General features: G+C 35.7%; 1 protein-coding gene across 2 annotated transcripts in view; it reads right to left on the bottom strand.

The window, feature by feature from the left end:
- Positions 1-2,866: 2,866 nt before the first annotated feature.
- Positions 2,867-18,223, bottom strand: part of rhebl1 (Ras homolog, mTORC1 binding like 1) — a 36,711-nt gene continuing 21,354 nt past the window's right edge. For both annotated transcript variants that reach the window (XM_028798132.2, XM_051924097.1), the window contains exons 4-8: positions 15,903-15,985; positions 14,707-14,763; positions 13,189-13,236; positions 9,372-9,453; positions 2,867-7,274 (exon numbers count right to left, since the gene is read on the bottom strand). In XM_028798132.2, the coding sequence (XP_028653965.1) occupies positions 7,182-7,274; positions 9,372-9,453; positions 13,189-13,236; positions 14,707-14,763; positions 15,903-15,985 (363 nt within the window). In that variant the 3' untranslated portion in view covers positions 2,867-7,181. The remainder of the gene's footprint in view (positions 7,275-9,371; positions 9,454-13,188; positions 13,237-14,706; positions 14,764-15,902; positions 15,986-18,223) is intronic.

Below are 18,223 nucleotides of genomic sequence, written 5' to 3'. Positions count from 1 at the left end.
CTCACACCCCCTCCGTCAGGAGCAGAGAGAGAGAGAGAGAGAGAGACAGATAAAAAAATCAATACGTGCCCTTCGTGCTTTTAAGTATGCGAAACACCGTTCAGCTGCACAGAAGGTAGCAACGTGAAAGTAATCTTTCAGCATTTTTAGACGAGCGTCCGTATCATCTAGGTGTGCGAACAGCCCCCCTGCTCAATCCCCCTATGTCAGGATCAGAAAAAGTCAGCACAAGAGAGAGAGAGAAAAGTAAGCTGGGTAGCTTCTCAGCCATCTGCCAATAATGTCCCTTGTATGAAATCAACTGGGCAAACCAACTGAGGAAGCATGTACCAGAAATTAAAAGACCCATTGTCCGCAGAAATCCACGAACCAGCAAAAAATCCGCAATATATATTTAAATATGCTTACATATAAAATCCGCGATGGAGGGATCACTGTATTAGTAATAACAAAATGAAAGATGCTGCTGATATCTTGCAGGTTTCGCATACACCACTCCTGTTTAGCTCCACTGTTTTGATTTGTTCACACTCATAAATCTATTCGCATGATTTACTGAAAAGAGTCATTCAAAAAGAATGAATCATTAATGAGTTGCCCATCACTAGACTAATTGTTCTACTTATGTTGTAATGCTATATATTATTTAAACATTGTATGACTATCTAAAATTTACATCTCTCTATTATATAAAAAAATTCCTGGGACGAGACAAGACTTTTTCAAAGAGATACTTTCATGTCTAGCAAGACGAGACTTTGTGAAAAGAGATTTAACCATGCCCAGTGCTGGAAATAAAAGACAAAGAGAAGATGACAAAGTAGAACGTCGTAAAGAATTTAAAAACGCTGGCGCAATACACACGCTGAGCAGGTTAGAGATAATGAAGTACAAAAATTCAAGTGTCTCAAAAAAAGAGATAGTAAAGATAGCATTAGCACAAAGAAACGAAAATTATTACTCGGTAAACAGCGAAAAGAGATCAAATATATTGTTTGGATTTAAACTTTTAAGTTGGAGACTTGTTGATCGTCTAATTCATGTTGCCATCAGGGAAAAGTAGTGTTTCTTCCCAATGAAGAGGCATATCCACGAGAATTAAAAGATTTGTTGTTTAGTGAAAGTGAAATCCACATACGCAAGTGGCAGAGACACAAAGTGGCTGGCGAGTAGTGCAGGCTGGGGGGGTTGGTGAGTGAAGCCCCCTAGTAATTTCACATTTGAATTGTTCAAGTAACCATAGTATAAGAATACAAAAGAAATCGGTATATAGGTAAATGCTTCCGAGTCTGTATTGTTTGTAATCCATTTAATATCTTCACAGCAGTGGCTATTGGCAACTTTTTGCTGCTTGCTCTTCAGGGTTATTTCACATCAAACGTTTACGGTTAATGAATATATTTAAAACACAAGTAAACACGCACTTGAATTTGAAGCTTGAATAGCATGATCATACTGACTTGACTTGGTAACATTCTGTAAATGCTAGGTGAGCAGTGACTAATGGGAGATGTTAGGCTAAAATGTCGCCCTGTTACAATTGTTCTTATGCCCCAAGAGCTCCCAGGGAGTAAATATTTTAATTAATTGAACTCCCTCTTTAATGGCACTGCTTAATATTTCTAGTTTTTAATGTTTTGCTTCTCAAGTTAAAGGTAAATAACATTCTTTCCCATTACTTAATTTTACAGTTAACATGGCTGCTCAAAACTGACCTCTCGATTAAAGTGACACATCATTTATACTCCTGCACCATATCCCTTCACTGGCTCCCCGTGTCTTACAGGATTGAATATAAAATTCTATTTAATGACCTACAAAGCTATAAATGGCACTGCAACGAACTACATCAGTAACCTCCTCCATGACTATGCTGCATTCTGTTCACCAAGTTCAACCAGTCCTAGCAATCTTGTTGTGCCAGTGCCCCAAACTAAACTGTGCTCTATGGGTGACAAAGCCTTTAGCTCTATTGCACCCAAAGTTTGTAACAACCTCCCACAATTAATAACATCAGCTGAATCAATTCATTCTTAAAAATAAAAAAACACTTTAAACTCAATTATTCAGGGGGACATTTCACTTACCCTGATATTCTGGCCCTTTTTTCAGTTTATCCTCTTTGTCCTGGTGCTCAGGGTGATTTGTGTTTGTATCACAAATTATGTTATTTCTTCAGGGTTTTCTCATAGTATTTGTATTTTAATTTGGTTTATTGTCTCATATAAAAAGTATTGAAACAGAATATTCTGTATTTATCTTTATTTAATGTTTTACGTAGATATTACTTTCCTCCAATACTGTATTTAACTGACTGTTCTTTCTAAATTTCTGTGAAGTGCTTTGAGCATAGAAAAGGTGTGGCATAAATAAAATGTATTATTTTTATTATTACGTCCAAATCCCTGGTGATGGACAGACATTCCAAACATGGCGCATGACTGATTTTTCCCCGGTCTCTCTCAAGAAGCCCCCATAAGCAGAGTTCTGTAAACAGAAGGCTAATTTCCTTCATTGCTGCAAATCTGTGATTTTTGGTTGACTTATATTTAACATCACACAGTATCAAACAAACGCAGTGTTTTGCATACTTCTATAATGTAAAAAAACGAAGTAAAAGAAGTGATGAATTGACATGCTACATTATTCACGAACAAGGCAATCTGATTATTGTACCTGCTCAGAATATGCTGTAGCTTTGCCAAGCAAGAAGATTATCTGGCTGGTGCTCTGTGATTTTGACCAGGAATTGTGCATGAGGAAGGTGCTATATAAATAAAATATATAATTTTCCTTCATTAAAAAATCTTCTAAAATGAAATAATTGTAATGAGCACGAATTAAAGGAAAATATAAAACACAAAAATTAAAGGAGTATAATTTCTTTATTTACAAAATTGTTTACAGTGTGTTTTGCATTCATAAATCCACTGGACTATAAGGCCTGAGCAGCCATTGCATTTAACTAGAAAGTAAGTTTTTACAAGAACAGAACAGAAGCCCATGATCTCCATCAGAATATTCTCTTTTTCCATGTTACATCAAGACAAATGTCAGTGTTTGAGCATCTGTGTTCTGTATTGCGGCCAGCCACCATGTGAGCTTTGTTTAATAAAACAAGCCATAAACTGTAACTCCTTAGAATAATGACATGCAAAGCAGGCTGCTTTCAAAACTTAACACCTGTTGCTTCCGATCCTCGCAGATCACAGAGGCGGCTTGTTTTTGACTCAAAATTAGCTCTTAATTGTAATAAAACAATATTTACTGTTGAATTAAATCCCTTGGCTACTTCTTTTTACAACTTTTTTTGTTTGTTTTTAAACTTGTCTATGAATTAGCAACCTCATTTTATAAATTCATGGAACTGTAAATGAATCACTGGGTTCACCAGCATGATCTTTTAAAAATTTGATCATAACAAATTTGGTAAAGGTTCACCATTTCCATCTTCATAGAACAATATTCTTCATTTTACTGAAGACCTACACATTGTCATCTGCTTCTTTGTTCACCAGAAAAAAGCTGATATTTTAGGGACAGACTGAAGAGGAGTTCTTATTAAGGGAGAAAGTAAAACACATAGCATACATCTTTACAAAATTAATAAAACACAGAAAGCATGAGAGTTTGAAACTCAGACACAATATCTGTTTAAATACAGTAATTTGCCTGTGACTTAGTTAAAAGCAGTAATCAGCAAGGCCCTCGAAGTCATCACTCTGTATTTTTTTTGTGGGTGGGGAAGAGGTGGACACAGAGCATTAAAAACTTACATATATGAAAGACTTAAATTAATATTTAAAATAAACATCTGCCACAAAAATATTGTTTTGTTAACAGTTTGACAGATTACAAATGCAAGTGCCCTAATACTGTTACTATAATTAATAAAATAATCACACAAAACACGAACAGAATGTGCACATTGCAACTAAATCAATGAAACTAAACAGATGCCTGAAATCCAGCATTTGACTTGTGCTGCAATAAAATCTTTAAATGCATCCAGTGTCAATTCCAGCACAACAGGATATTTTCCCTGCCCGCTTAACATAAAGGATCCACGATTTTTTCAGGCTGTGTGATCGATACAGAATGACTGAACCCTTTATGTAACTTTGAGTGGAAATAAAAAAAGGAGACAGATGACACACTTTAGCTTTTCTACAAAGCAACTGAGACATTAAACAAGCAGAAAAGCCAGCATATGGGGGAAATGCATAATAAATAATTTAATAGACCAAGTAAAAGGACTGTGGCCACTTTTAGAGTTCAAAATTAGATGTCTTTCTGCAAGAAGTAGATTTCAAAGATAAATTCGAATACATTTAAACTAAAGAAAAGTTTATCTCAAACTGCAACGCATGTGAATCCAAAACAGTTACATGTGACAATATTAATTGAACAAATAGTTCAATCTTTGGAAAACGGTCTTCTTTGTATGGGACTTGACATCGCTGGGTCTAATCTACTTTAGTTAATTCTCTCTTTTAATGTCCTACTCTAAAAATGCAGGTACAGTACCTCATTGCTTGAATGTATTTGTGCTACTTCTTACCAGGATAGAAAGCATGACAATAGGCACATTAGGCAACCTAGTAATTAATTTTAATAGTATGGCTTAGCACCTTATTCTGATGGAATTACTTAAAGAACAATGAACTACAATACTTATTTTGGGACACTAGTAAGGGAGTATTTCCTAGTCCATCATTTATACCTTTGAAGAAAAAGATTAACATACAAGATTACTAATTCTTGACTTATCAATGAAAACACTCAATGGCCTTATTGCTTATTAATTTAATTACATGCACATATTTAATTAATAATAGTGCACCATGTAATGGAGCCCCAGCCATAGATCTTCATATCTAGTTTTAGAGCTCCTCAATAAGGCAAGTTTTTCATTTTAGTTGGAAACCTCCTAGACTTATCTTTCTACTTAATGTAATCATTTTATAATACACTTAATTTTTTTTAAGGATTATCTCATATAACCTAGTTGGCCTCCACACATCACATTCAGATTAAACAAAACATAGCTTAATTAAGTAAAGCAATAATTTAAAAAAGCTGTTTTTAAATACTAGTCTGATAATTGCAATCTCAGAAAATTGGTCTATGCAACAGAAGCATACACACCTATTTTTAAGTTTCACTTTAGACATTTAAGGTACAGTAAGTCAATAATCGCTGATGTACATGTGGCCAGGGAAACTCCAAAAAGTAAGGCGTTTATGATAACAATGTAAGCGGCACTCTGGAGGGTCATTACTTTTTGTAAAAGTAATGTCTCTACACAGGACCTTACTTTACATAAGATAAAACAGATAATTTATTAGGCATTGCTGCATAGTTTCATTTTTCATATCTATCACTTACATTATTCTAGCACTGTGAACATGAAATAAAAAGAATCTGCAATCATCAGATATAACCCTTCTAAATATTTTGATATAGACTGAACATATTATTTATATATCCATCCATCCATTTTCCAACCCGCTGAATCTGAACAAAGTGTCAAGGGGGTCTGCTGGAGCCAATCCCAGCCAACACAGGGCACAAGGCAGGAACCAATCCAGGGCAGGGTGCCAACCCACCGCAGTTTATATATATATATATATATATATATATATATATATATATATATTATATATATACCAGATATTTGTAATCAAATATACAACACATATTAGAATCACAAAATCAGTGTGTTCTACTTTTCTACATCCTCAACAATGGACCATCAGTACATGTGTATATGACGCAAAACGCTTTAAATATTTACTGGGAGGTGTTAACTTTGTGCTTAAGGGTATTTGCATTAAAGGCACCCAAATGCTTTAAAAATGAACAGTGAAGAACATACTGTACTTTTTGAAGTTCTTCATTAAAACAGGCTTAAAATGTAAACAACAGATGCCAAATTACAAATAGCTTGGCAGCCTTTTTTTTGGGAGGGGGAGAGGGGGTATTTTTAAAAATAAAATGGCCTACACCTAACATTTTTTACACTTGCATTTGCACTCAGGTTCACAAAATGTTTAGTTGAACATAACAGATTGCAAATGTCTACACAACTTCCACTTTTATAGTGTCACACTGCTAAGTGATTTGTTGTAAGAGATGAACTTAATTAAGGTGCTGCTCTCACCAATTTGACTGAGATTTCTCTGCTCTTAAAAAGATTTTTAGAAGTCCAATTTTAACATGTTTTAATTAGCACTAAGGTTAATTTTTTCCTGGTACTCCCCAACCACTCTACCAACATTCTTTTCACAAAACATCTCCCTGTGCTTTGGTCTCAGTAGAAAATGTTACTTAAGTACCCTTTTAGAATTACCTTACCCCAGAATTTACAAGCAATTACTTTTGCAAACCCATGATTTAAATTACATACAGTACAGTCTAACTGACTTTCAGCACTTCCTCTGCTATATCCAAAGCTGAATTATCAGCTATAGCGGCATTGTGGAATCAATCTAAGTGTTTTGATGTGTGCCACAAATCATCATGCAGCTATTGTTTTTTTTATTAGTAAAATCTGCATAGGACATGCAGAGACCAGCCAGGAAGATTCACAACACAGGCAAATGGAATCCTCCAAAACATAAAAGACAGGTGAGAACTGCTATTATATATCTACACCAATGTGTCAGGGGAAAGATATGTTTCTGATTTTTTTTTTTTTAATTAGCTTTTTTTAATTTGCTGAAAATCTCTCCCACCTCATACCGCACCCCTCCAAACACCCCCCCAGACCCCCCCAAAGAAAAGGTTACATAAACATTTGGCATTAAAGAAAACAGCACCATTTTCAGCAGCCTTCCTCTGTGGTACAGTTCCTAATTGTGTTAGCCAGAGTAAAGATAGTATTCCTCTGTTTACAAAATACTGCAAAGGAGCTTCTGTTGTCTGCCAGTCCAAGGCAGGTATCAAGAAGCTGGTACATTCAGTGCAGAAGAACAGATCCAGATTCTTGTGGATCATTAGCTTCAGCCAGTCATGCTGTGGTCTTTTTTTTTTTTTTTTTTCCATTTCATAATTTTGAAATAGGCAAATTACACACCACTGCATTATTTGCCTTGTGATAAGAAGAGTTGGGCTGCTGATCTGATGTGGCAGGAGCTCGAACTGTATGGCTTCTAGCCCCTGCTTGCAATTCTAGATTGTTACATCACAGCACATTTTTTATCTTCTGACTGTGTGTTGCCATCAGCTTTCTCCATCTCCATGATGATTCTCTTGAATACTTCCACTGCAGTCTATACGAAGAAAAAAAAAATAACAGTGCTCTTAAATCAACACTATGAACATCGGTATGAGAGGGAGCCATAAAAAGGGATACCTATAAAGAAGGAATGCAAACTCCATCTTTTGGACAATGTGCTTCTTCTTCCTAATATGTTTGTATTATGTTTTTTTGAAAGTACTGCTTTGGAATAGTAATATAAATGATGCAAGTTGCGCCACGGAAGAGAACATTTGTTTTTACTTGAACAAGAAATTACTTAAATACAGCATATTAATGTTATGTTATAGAAAGTAAATGACTTAAGTAATTGCCATTTAGGCCTTAGATCACATTTTTCACAAAATTTTTTGACATTAAAAGGCTGTGGGCAATTCATACTTGTTTTTCAAGTATATTGTTAAGCATTCACATTACTACTGTTTACACAAGAGTCAAGGTAGGTAAGTTACTCTTTGTAAATTTTAAAAATGTTAGCAAGAGAAAATACATTACATCCACGAAAGGCACTTTAACCTCAGAGGTTCTTTTTATATTGATTTAACACTGGAAATGCCTAAACTGTTGGCCTTGATTTGCACATACATCCTGCAAAACTTATAACTATTCAACATTCGCTCAGCACAGATAAGCTGAAACACAACACAAGAATATCAGAGTACTGAACGAGGCTAGCTACCTCAACTCTGATACCTTACTAGGGGGCTAGAAGCCGTTCCACTAATGAGGCGGCTCTCCCGGGATTCACTTTTGTATTAATGGATCTTCAGATCGCTTCTCCTGAAACAGTTACATTTCAGAATACTACTCCGGTTAGGCTTTTATATTTTGTACGGCTACCTTTGAAAGAGCTACACAGTCTAACAGAAACCAAGGACTAATTGCTACCCCTGACAGTATGTAACCTTAATGGACACAGTTTGTTTCATCAATAATCATTGATTAATGCTAGATGTCAGTAAATACCAGAACAACTTCAGCAAAGCAATACTCAAACTATTTCAATTATTACATATGTTTACTTGAACGGAAAACCAGGTGTAAATGTTTGGTATGAGTCACACAGCAAGCTTCATATTAGGTACCTATAAACTATAGGCTGGCTATATATTTTTTTTCTAAAACCATGGGTGAATGCAGGTGGTAAAACCTGACCAAGTTGTCTTTTCTTTCTTTCTTATTTTTAAATTCTTTGAATTTATAGTGTCATGCTGGCAGCATTATGTATTTCATTGCATCTGTCAAAAAACTGGGACAACTGGTATAATCCCATGTTCTCATTGATTGTTAATGTATTTTTGAAAAATGTTCATTTTGAAGTTCCAAACATCCATTTCACACATTCTGACAAGCATTTAGGCAGAGTGGTGGCTCTGAGGCTAGGGATCTGCACTGGCAAACGGAAGGTTCGAATCCCGTAAAATGCCAAAAAGGGACTCTGCTCTGTTGGGTCCTTGAGCAAGGCCCTTAACCTGCAATTGCTAAGCACTTTGAGTAGTGAGAAAAGTGCTACATAAATGCAAAAAATTATTATTATTATTAAGCATACACACACTGTTCACTTTGCCTAAGCTTCTAATAAACAATGCCACTCTTTTAGCAATTTTATACATATTTTCCCAGAATCGTGTCAATGACTATTTTTTCATACACCCCAGAATTTTATCTAATCCCAAATTTGACAGTCATGGAAAACTATCTCATGAATATTAACGATCTAATGAGGTCATCTGTACCTGTCTGCAGTTTTAGTTATAGAACATTTCCCATATGAACTCTGAGCCCACAAGTTAAGAAGTCATTATCTAAATGGCTCTAAACTAAAAACACACTGAAATAAAACACAAATTAAAAAATATGATTCATATTTAGCATACTGCAAAAGCTAAATTTTTAACAGAATAACACTGGATTTACTAATGTTGCATGTAGATATTTGGGTAAACGTAGTCAATTGCTATCCTTCACTGAATCACTAAATTAAAAAGGCACTAAACTAAAACACAGCAAAAACCCATACATTTGTTTATACAATCAATATTAATTTATTGAACTTAATACATTGGGAGAAAAATGGTGGAAATAAAAATATCAATTTAAAAAATATTACCTGATTTTCCTTGGCAGAAGATTCCATGAAAGCTGCACCCCATGAGTCAGCCAGCTTCTTCCCCTCTTCTGGTTTAATCATCCTTGAAAGAGATAGGAAGTTAAATATCATGCATTTCAGCCTATTAACTACAACTAAGTAATATCTGTATTCTGGTTAAATACACAAATATAAAGAAAAGCTTTCATACAACATGTTGTAATAAAGAATATCAAATTCCGCCATTGGTATATGCAATTAAAGAGCAACTTGATTCTTTGCAAGTACACTTGTATGCTACACAAGTCTTGCCCTATTACCAGTTTTCAAGATACATAGAAGTTCCTTGTCACAAGCCGTCTACTAAAACAGATGGCCTGCTAGTAGTTTGGGACCGACCAGGACTGAGGGGGTAATAAGAGAGGCACGAAAGAGGCAGATGTTCAAAACCAAATGTAATTTTAATTTTGATGTAAAAAGGATGCACAAAAACGTATAAATAATCCAGTGACAAGGCAAAATCAAATTATGAAGAAGAAAAAAAAAATAGGACAAAAAAAAAAATAAAAATTGGAAAACACAGAGGCTCTTACCCTAATATATATATATATATATATATATACACACACATGTATACACACACACAGGTGCTGGTCATAAAATTAGAATATCGTGACAAAGTTGATTTATTTCAGTAATTCCATTCAAAAAGTGAAACTTGTATATTAGATTCATTCATTACACACAGACTGATGTATTTCAAGTGTTTATTTCTTTTAATGTTGATGATTATAACTGACCACTAATGAAAGTCCCAAATTCAGTATCTCGGAAAATTAGAATCTCAATTAAGACCAATGCAAAAAAGGATTTTTAGAAATGTTGGCCAACTGAAAGGTATGAACATGAAAAGTATGAGCATGTACAGCACTCAATATTTAGTTGGGGCTCCTTTGGCCTGGATTACTGCAGCACTGCGGCGTGGCATGGAGTCAATCAGTCTGTGGCACTGCTCAGGTGTTATGAGAGCCGATGTTGCTCTGATAGTGGCCTTCAGCTCTTCTGAATTGTTGGGTCTGGCATATTGCATCTTCCTCTTCACAATACCCCATAGATTTTCTATGGGGTTAAGGTCAGGCGAGTTTGCTGGCCAATCAAGAACAGGGATACCATAGTCCTTAAACCAGGTACTGGTAAGCTTTGGCACTGTGTGCAGGTGGCAGGTCCTGTTGGAAAATGAAATCTGCATCTCCATTAAGTTCGTCAGCAGCAGGAAGCATGAAGTGCTCTAAAACTTCCTGGTAGACGGCAGCGTTGACCTTGGACCTCAGAAAACACAATGGACCAACACCAGCAGATGACATGGCACCCCCAACCATCACTGACTGTGGAAACTTTACACTGGACCTCACGCAACATGGATTCTGTGCCTGTCCTCTCTTCCTCCAGACTCTGGGACCTTGATTTCCAAAGGAAATGCAAAATTTACTTTCATCAGAGAACATAACTTTGGACCACTCAGCAGCAGTCCAGTCCTTTTTGTCTTTAGCCCAGGCGAGACGCTTCTGACGCTGTCTCTTGTTCAAGAGTGGCTTGACACAAGGAATGCGACAGCTGAAACCCATGTCTTGCATATGTCTGTGCGTGGTGGTTCTTGAAGCACTGACTCCAGCTGCAGTCCACTCTTTGTGAATCTCCCCCACATTTTTGAATGGGTTTTGTTTCACAATCCTCTCCAGGGTGCGGTTATCCCTATTGCTTGTACACTTTTTTCTATCACATCTTGTCCTTCCCTTCGCCTCTCTATTAATGTGCTTGGACACAGAGCTCTGTGAACAGCCAGCCTCTTTAGCAATGACCTTTTGTGCCTTGCCCTCCTTGTGCAAGGTGTCAATGGTCGTCTTTTGGACAACTGTCAAGTCAGCAGTCTTCCTCATGATTGTGTAGCCTACAGAACTAGACTAAGAGACCATTTCAAGGCTTTTGCAGGTGTTTTGAGTTAATTACCTGATTAGAGTGTGGCACCAGGTGTCTTCAATATTGAACTTTTTCACAATATTCTAATTTTCTGAGATACTGAATTTGGGACTTTCATTAGTTGTCAGTTATAATCATGAACATTACAAGAAATAAACATTTGAAATACATCAGTCAACTTTGTCATGATATTGTAATTTTATGACCAGCACCTGTACATTTTATATTATATATATATATATATATATATATATATATATATATAATCAATTCCAGTCCATGCAAGGGCATCAGCAGCCTTAAAATAATACAAAACTGGACTCTGTTTCAGTCCAGGTCACAAGTACAACTCCTCAAAAAAAAAAAAAAATCTCAGGAGTCGTTTTGGTCCTCAGGAGCCTAACACACTCCTTTACAGCAACCAACAGCTCAGCCACCAGGCCCCTCTTAGTTTGGTGTTCCTCGCACTACCTAACTCCTATTAATTCTCTCCAAACGATCATTCCCCTTCTTGCGGCCACAACTGAGCTTATAAAGCCTTTTCCATTACCAGGATCAGCTTACCTGATCCTAGGGAGATACCATTTAAGACCTGCCGGGGAAATCGTACCCATCCATCCATCCATCCATCCATCCATCCATTTTCCAACCCGCTGAATCCGAACACAGGGTCATGGGGGTCTGCTGGAGCCAATCCCAGCCAACACAGGCAACAAGACAGGAACCAATCCCGGGCAGGGTGCCAACCCACCACAGGACACACACAAACACACCCACACACCAAGCACACACATACCCTCCAAGTACAAATCAAAATATCCGACAACAACATATACCTAATAAAACAATAAACAACAAAACAACAAAAACATTTATACCTAACCTTGAGGTTACTAATATACAAACTTAAACATTACGGTACACGTACACTACTAATACAATTTGGACTTCTCCTATAGCTATCGTTTGACCTTCCCAGGCACCTGTGACTGCGTTTAGCATCTGCACCACCTTTAAAACAGCAGTCGGTAAAAATGATATGGGACGCGCGAGTCTTGCACCTGAAACATACGGCGAAACCTCTGGGGGGGAAAAAAAAAAAACCTTAACAAACAATCTGATGGTAAGACAAAATACCTTATAAAAGTAAAAAAAAAATGTTCCTCTTTTTTTTTTCCTCTTTGCAAACCCGCTAGTACATTGCTTATTGTAGTTGATACGTAAAACTTATCGAAAGTCTTGACCCGTATCTATCCGTGCTATAAATATATCAGCGTCACAGTGAGGCTATAGCGTCACATTCCTTACAGAATTTTTGTAAGGCAAAGTATAATATCACTCACATTTGAGCGGGAAATATGAACTTGCTGATTCTTTAGAAATATGGTTATCCAAAAGACAAAAGGAAATATCCTCTTGTTATCCAAACTTTACTGTTTCGCCTGACGTATGACACACCACCTCTATCTTTCAAGATAAATATAAAAGAAGATTATGTTTTTCCATGTGTAAACACTACTATGAGACTGGGAGTATCATAGCTGGTGGTGTAGGAATACAATAACCAAGTTCAGTTCGGGAGACAATGACAGATAGAACCATTATCACAGAGAAATTACAGTATTTTAGAATTTTTCAAAATTAATAAAAGGTAAATTCAGCATTTTTTTTTATCAGTACAATAGTCCAAGTCCAAATATTACTCTTAAATCGCTCACTCAAGAACAGCATTATATACCACAATGAACACAGCTTGTTACTGCTTTTACATTATCACTAACAAAGTACACAATAATTTAGGACAGAAGCTGTCAGTAACTTAATTAGCAAGATACAGTTTATTATCTTAAAAAATATGTACCTCTCCATGTGCAGATCCTTTTTATTTCCAACAAGAACCGTTGGCACCCTGAATGTAGAAGGGGGAAGGGAAAAAAAAAAACACACACACACAGGTTAATGTAATTTCTGTGAAACTTGTCACACTCTAGATATCTGTTGTTGAAGCTGATCTTAAACGAACTTCAGGAAATTACAAACATTAATGGAAAAAAAATTGAAACCACTATCATGGTAAATATAATTTGGTACCTTTAATGGAGAACACCAACCAAAATGCCTCTTCATGTTTATTTCTGTGGTATGGACTAAGGGAAATGTCAATGTACATTGTCTTACAGCGATACTAATAGTATTATTTTTAGTCCCATTTCCCCAAGTGGTAGATGCCATGTGTTAACTAACAAAACTAAGGGAAGTTTGTCAATACAGCTAAATGCCAATTTAAAATTTTCAAAATGTATTTTTTTGCAATTATGTGGTTCTCTGGTGTTTTGTAACTTGTAATCTGTGACAAACGGGTATCAGCAAGAGTGAAAGGGAAGGTCTACAAGATGTTAGTGAGCCTAGCTATGTTATATGGGTTGGAGACGGTGCCAGTGACCAAAAAACAGGAGACAAAGCTGGAGGTGGCAGAGTTAAAGATGTTTGGAGACAAAGTCAGAGAGGCGAGATTGTGTTGGTATGGACATATGCAGACGAGAGATACTGGGTATATTGGGAAAAGAAGGCTCAAGATAGAGCTGCCAGGCAAGAGGAAAAGAGGAAGGCCTAAGAGAAGGTTTATGGGTGTGGTGGGAGAGGACATGAAAGTGATGGGTGTGACAGAGCAAGATGCAGAGGACAGGAAGATATGGAAAAAGAGGATCCGCTGTAGAAACTCCCAACGGGAACAGCCAAAAAAAGCTGAATTTCTTTTAGTGAGTGGTAATTCTGGAAATAGTAACATAACAAAAATATCTGAATTTTAGTTTATTCAGTATTATACTGCAATTTTATAAAGACCTGACTGAAGAAGAACAGAACATCCTGCATCTTTTTATATAACCAGAAACATTACCCAGAAGAAAAGAACTGAGGATAGGCCCTAAGCTGATTTTAGAGTAGACAAGTAAAACACATTCTGCATTTCATCAGTTTTTTTTTTTTTTTTTTTTAATATAAAGTAACAGTTTTTAAATTTTTATTTAAATGTGAGATCTAATGACAACTTGCACCTGCATCACTCCCAACTGTAAAAATACATCTGTTAGTTGTACTGTAGTTTTAAAAGAAGTGTTTTCGAATAGGTATCAGGTAAAAAGTAGCCGATACTTCTTCTTGCAACATCTGTCATTACTGCCATGCACTTCCAGAATGGTATCATTCCTGACGGTATCATACACTCTAATCCCAATGTATTTGCATGGATTTCATTTATACAGTCTAACAGAAGTCTGTATTTCCATGTCTCAAATAGCCGAAAGCTAGCTATTATGGCAAACTTTCATGCTGATATCTAAAGAAACATCACCTAACATTGATTCTTCTGGATACTTACTGTACTTTTCCAACCATATCCAGCAGTTTGTCATGAAGAATTTGAACTACCTCGAAGCTAGAAAGAAAGGAAGGAGTGAAAGTGTAAATACATTTTCTATTCCTTACTATAGAATAGTTTCTGCTTTATCATTAGTAAAAATGATAGAACATTTGGCAATAAATAACAGAGCATGGCACCTCATTTTTGCTTTCATACTGTAATTAAATAACAAATTACAATAAAAGCAAGCATTACTGGGTGTGTCATGTAGCTCAACATATATACATAAGGGATGGCATTTTAAATTTGGCTATATAAAAACAAAATCAATTTAGTGTTTATGATTAATATCACACAAAACTTGTATAACTTCTATTATATAATAAAACACTAAGGTCTGTGTGTACAGTTCCACTAAGCAATCTGATCGGTCAGTTTGACTTTGGTGACTTCACAAGACAGGAAGTGCAAGAGTGAAACGCACAAGTAGGAGTAAAGGTTTTTAAGGCATGCTGAGTGTGTCACTTTCAAAGATGGCAAGTATAAAACCAAATAAGACTATGAGAAGATAGACTAGGTGTCTAAAATACTTTAAAGGAAAATAAACAGCTTCTTGACACATAATAATAATACTAAATTATAAGACTTTTTGGACTTTTGTACATTTCCAAAAAAGGAAAAAAAACAAAACAAAAAAAAAAACAGGAATACAAAATGAAGTACAAAATGTTGCAGTTTTTGAATATTCACCCACTGTCATGACATGGTAAGGCTCAAGACCTGAAAATTTTTTTTTTCTTTTATAAAAGTACTTAGTACTTCTGAACACCTAGTCTAGTTGCAAAACCAAGAGACAATGTGTGTGAGATTGTTGGCTCCTTCCTGTATTAACAAGGCACAGTACTGATTCGAGTTCTGCCTCTGAAACAATTAGAGATTTTCACAAAGTCACTTTACCTGCCTCTGCTATAATTGTACGAAATACATAAATCATGACACTGCAAAGAGCTTATACTATTGGAAAATGATCTACAAAAAATATATTGTTATTATTTTGCTGTTTTCTGTGATTCGTATTTGCTTTTTCAGTGCATATTATGGTTTACATCCAACTCAACTAGAAAGGATGTCTTGCACATCTACTCTGTACTAATTTGCCTCTAGAGTCTTTACTTTTAACTCATTTCTTCATTTGCAATACACAATTAACTTACCTTTTTTGTGATGTCACCGAATATACCAGCACATAGCCATGGATGTCCAAAGAATGAGACTGTGGGAAGATTGAGTACTCATCCTGAAATTAACAGAATAACACTTCATAAATACAGTATAATTAAACAAATGCCACACACTAAACAAAAAATTGCTTTATTTTATCAACAGCAATACATGCATGTTATTAGTTTGGCAATGATTCTCTAGTGCAGGTGATAAAATTAAAGCAATTTATGAAACTATACTGACAGAAAAATAAACTTACTTTACATGATAAACAACTTTATTTTATGTAACACTATTGTACAATGACCATCATTCCAAGGCACTTTACTTTATAAAAGCAGAGCTATGGTGTAATTGCATATATATAGTTTATAAACACACAAAAGGAGCACACATGTTCATATTTAAGAACACACGGTGAATGGTACATGCAAATTTTGCCACTTATCCACACAATCTGCAAAATGAGACTTAACTAGGAGGATAATAAATCCTGTGCATTTTTAAAATTTAAAACATTGTCATATGCATTATAGAAATATTTACGAATAATTTGTTTTCATTCTGAGCTACATCGCTGTGTGAAAATGTGCTATATAAATAAATGTTTTTTTTCACTGCAGTATAACAACAACATTTGGCCCTTATCTGATTACAGCAGCCCATACACAGTGAATGAAATTACATTAACAATAAAAAGCTAATTCAGTGCCTTGCAAAGTCATCAGACTTTTGAGCAATTCTCTGATTCTGCGGATTAACACATCCTACATTAATATGTACATTAAATGTAAATTATTTTTAATGTTATATTGTCTTATGTCCTTGTGCTGCCTCAAGGCTACTTTGGGATCATTGTTCTGCTGAAAGAAGTACTTTTATCCCGGTTTCTTCCAGTCTTGCTTCCACACGATTCTATTTTGAACTAAGCAGAACTGCTTGTTTTAGGTCCTACCAAACATCTCGGTAAACTCTGGGTGGACTTTAGACTATGCCAAAAGCACAATATTTTTTACTTCTTAATGGTTTATGTCTTGTTACTCTTATGGATTTGATTTTTGGTGGATATCTTATGTTTCCTGGATTCATGAATGCTAATATATACTGTAGTATGCATTAGTTAAGATAAACAGATAGATGGAGATGAACAGAAAAACTGCCAGAGGTTAGAAAAAGCTTAAAAATAATGTCATTATCAGAGTTATGCAAAAAAGCCTTTTTCAGGAGACAAGCAATGGGTTGACAACCTACAGCTTTTCTGCAGCAAAGTAAGTTAATTAAGCCTTGAAAGTTGATTCAACCAGTTCCTACTGATGTTTCAAAGCCTGCTGATTACTTAGAAACCCTCTGTCTGTATAAAAGCAATGTCGGACCAAACAGTGCTGCATCAACCTCTGAAGCATTGTTTGGACGCTTTGTACCATTTCAGGTTATTGAACTGCTTAAATTATAACACAAGCTGAAAAAATGGGGGTGTTCTAAACCTTTTCATCAGTAGAATATATACAGTACATATCAGGGCCTATGACATTTTGCAAAACCTTTCTGTTTTTTGACACTGGCTTTCCACTGCTTTTAATTAATTGTATCATGGGAGGCACTGAAATAGTACACAGTCCCAGGACTGCTATTCTGTGCCATTTTATCTCTAATGCATAATGACTTTTGTATCTTAATTCTGCTAAACATAACAATATACCAACAGTATATTCCTCTTTATAAGAGATATTATTGCTTTGATGCTGAATGGGATTACTCCTAATCAGTTTAATTTCTAGCACAACACAGAACTTTCTCAGAGTGTAAAGTGAATAGAATGAGAATGTGTGTCATTCTGAGGAAAAAAGAGTGGTTTGCTTGCTGCAGGATTACGGGGAGAATAACACCTCCAGCTACATGATCTTAAAAGGGACTATGAAGCTGATCTAAACTTTAGATGTTATATCAAACAATGATGGGAAAGAGGGAACCATATCCTTGAAAGGAGCTCTTGACATGCTGGTCAATCTATGATCCTTTCCTTATTTTTCATTGTAAGATTTAGATAGCAACATCAAGTATGAGATAGTCGGTACAAACAGCCCGATTTATGTTGGTATTCAGGATTATGTGGATTACTTTGAGTAAGACAGTGGACAATCTTGTACAGGTTCTGACTAAAGTCACTCCAGATCAAAGATTTTTGATGGATGCCTTCCTGGGAAGTGACTGGGCACATTCCACTGGTAGGGAACCCAGAACATAGTGAAGGGATTATACCTTCTCAGACATTGCTAACATAACAGAAAATATGATTAAGTGTGTTGACAGA

This window comes from Erpetoichthys calabaricus, chromosome 3 (assembly GCF_900747795.2).
Source record: "Erpetoichthys calabaricus chromosome 3, fErpCal1.3, whole genome shotgun sequence".
In the NCBI taxonomy this organism is placed as follows: domain Eukaryota; kingdom Metazoa; phylum Chordata; class Cladistia; order Polypteriformes; family Polypteridae; genus Erpetoichthys; species Erpetoichthys calabaricus.
Note: the sequence above shows the minus strand (reverse complement) of the source record. Positions and strands in the feature narration are given on the sequence as shown.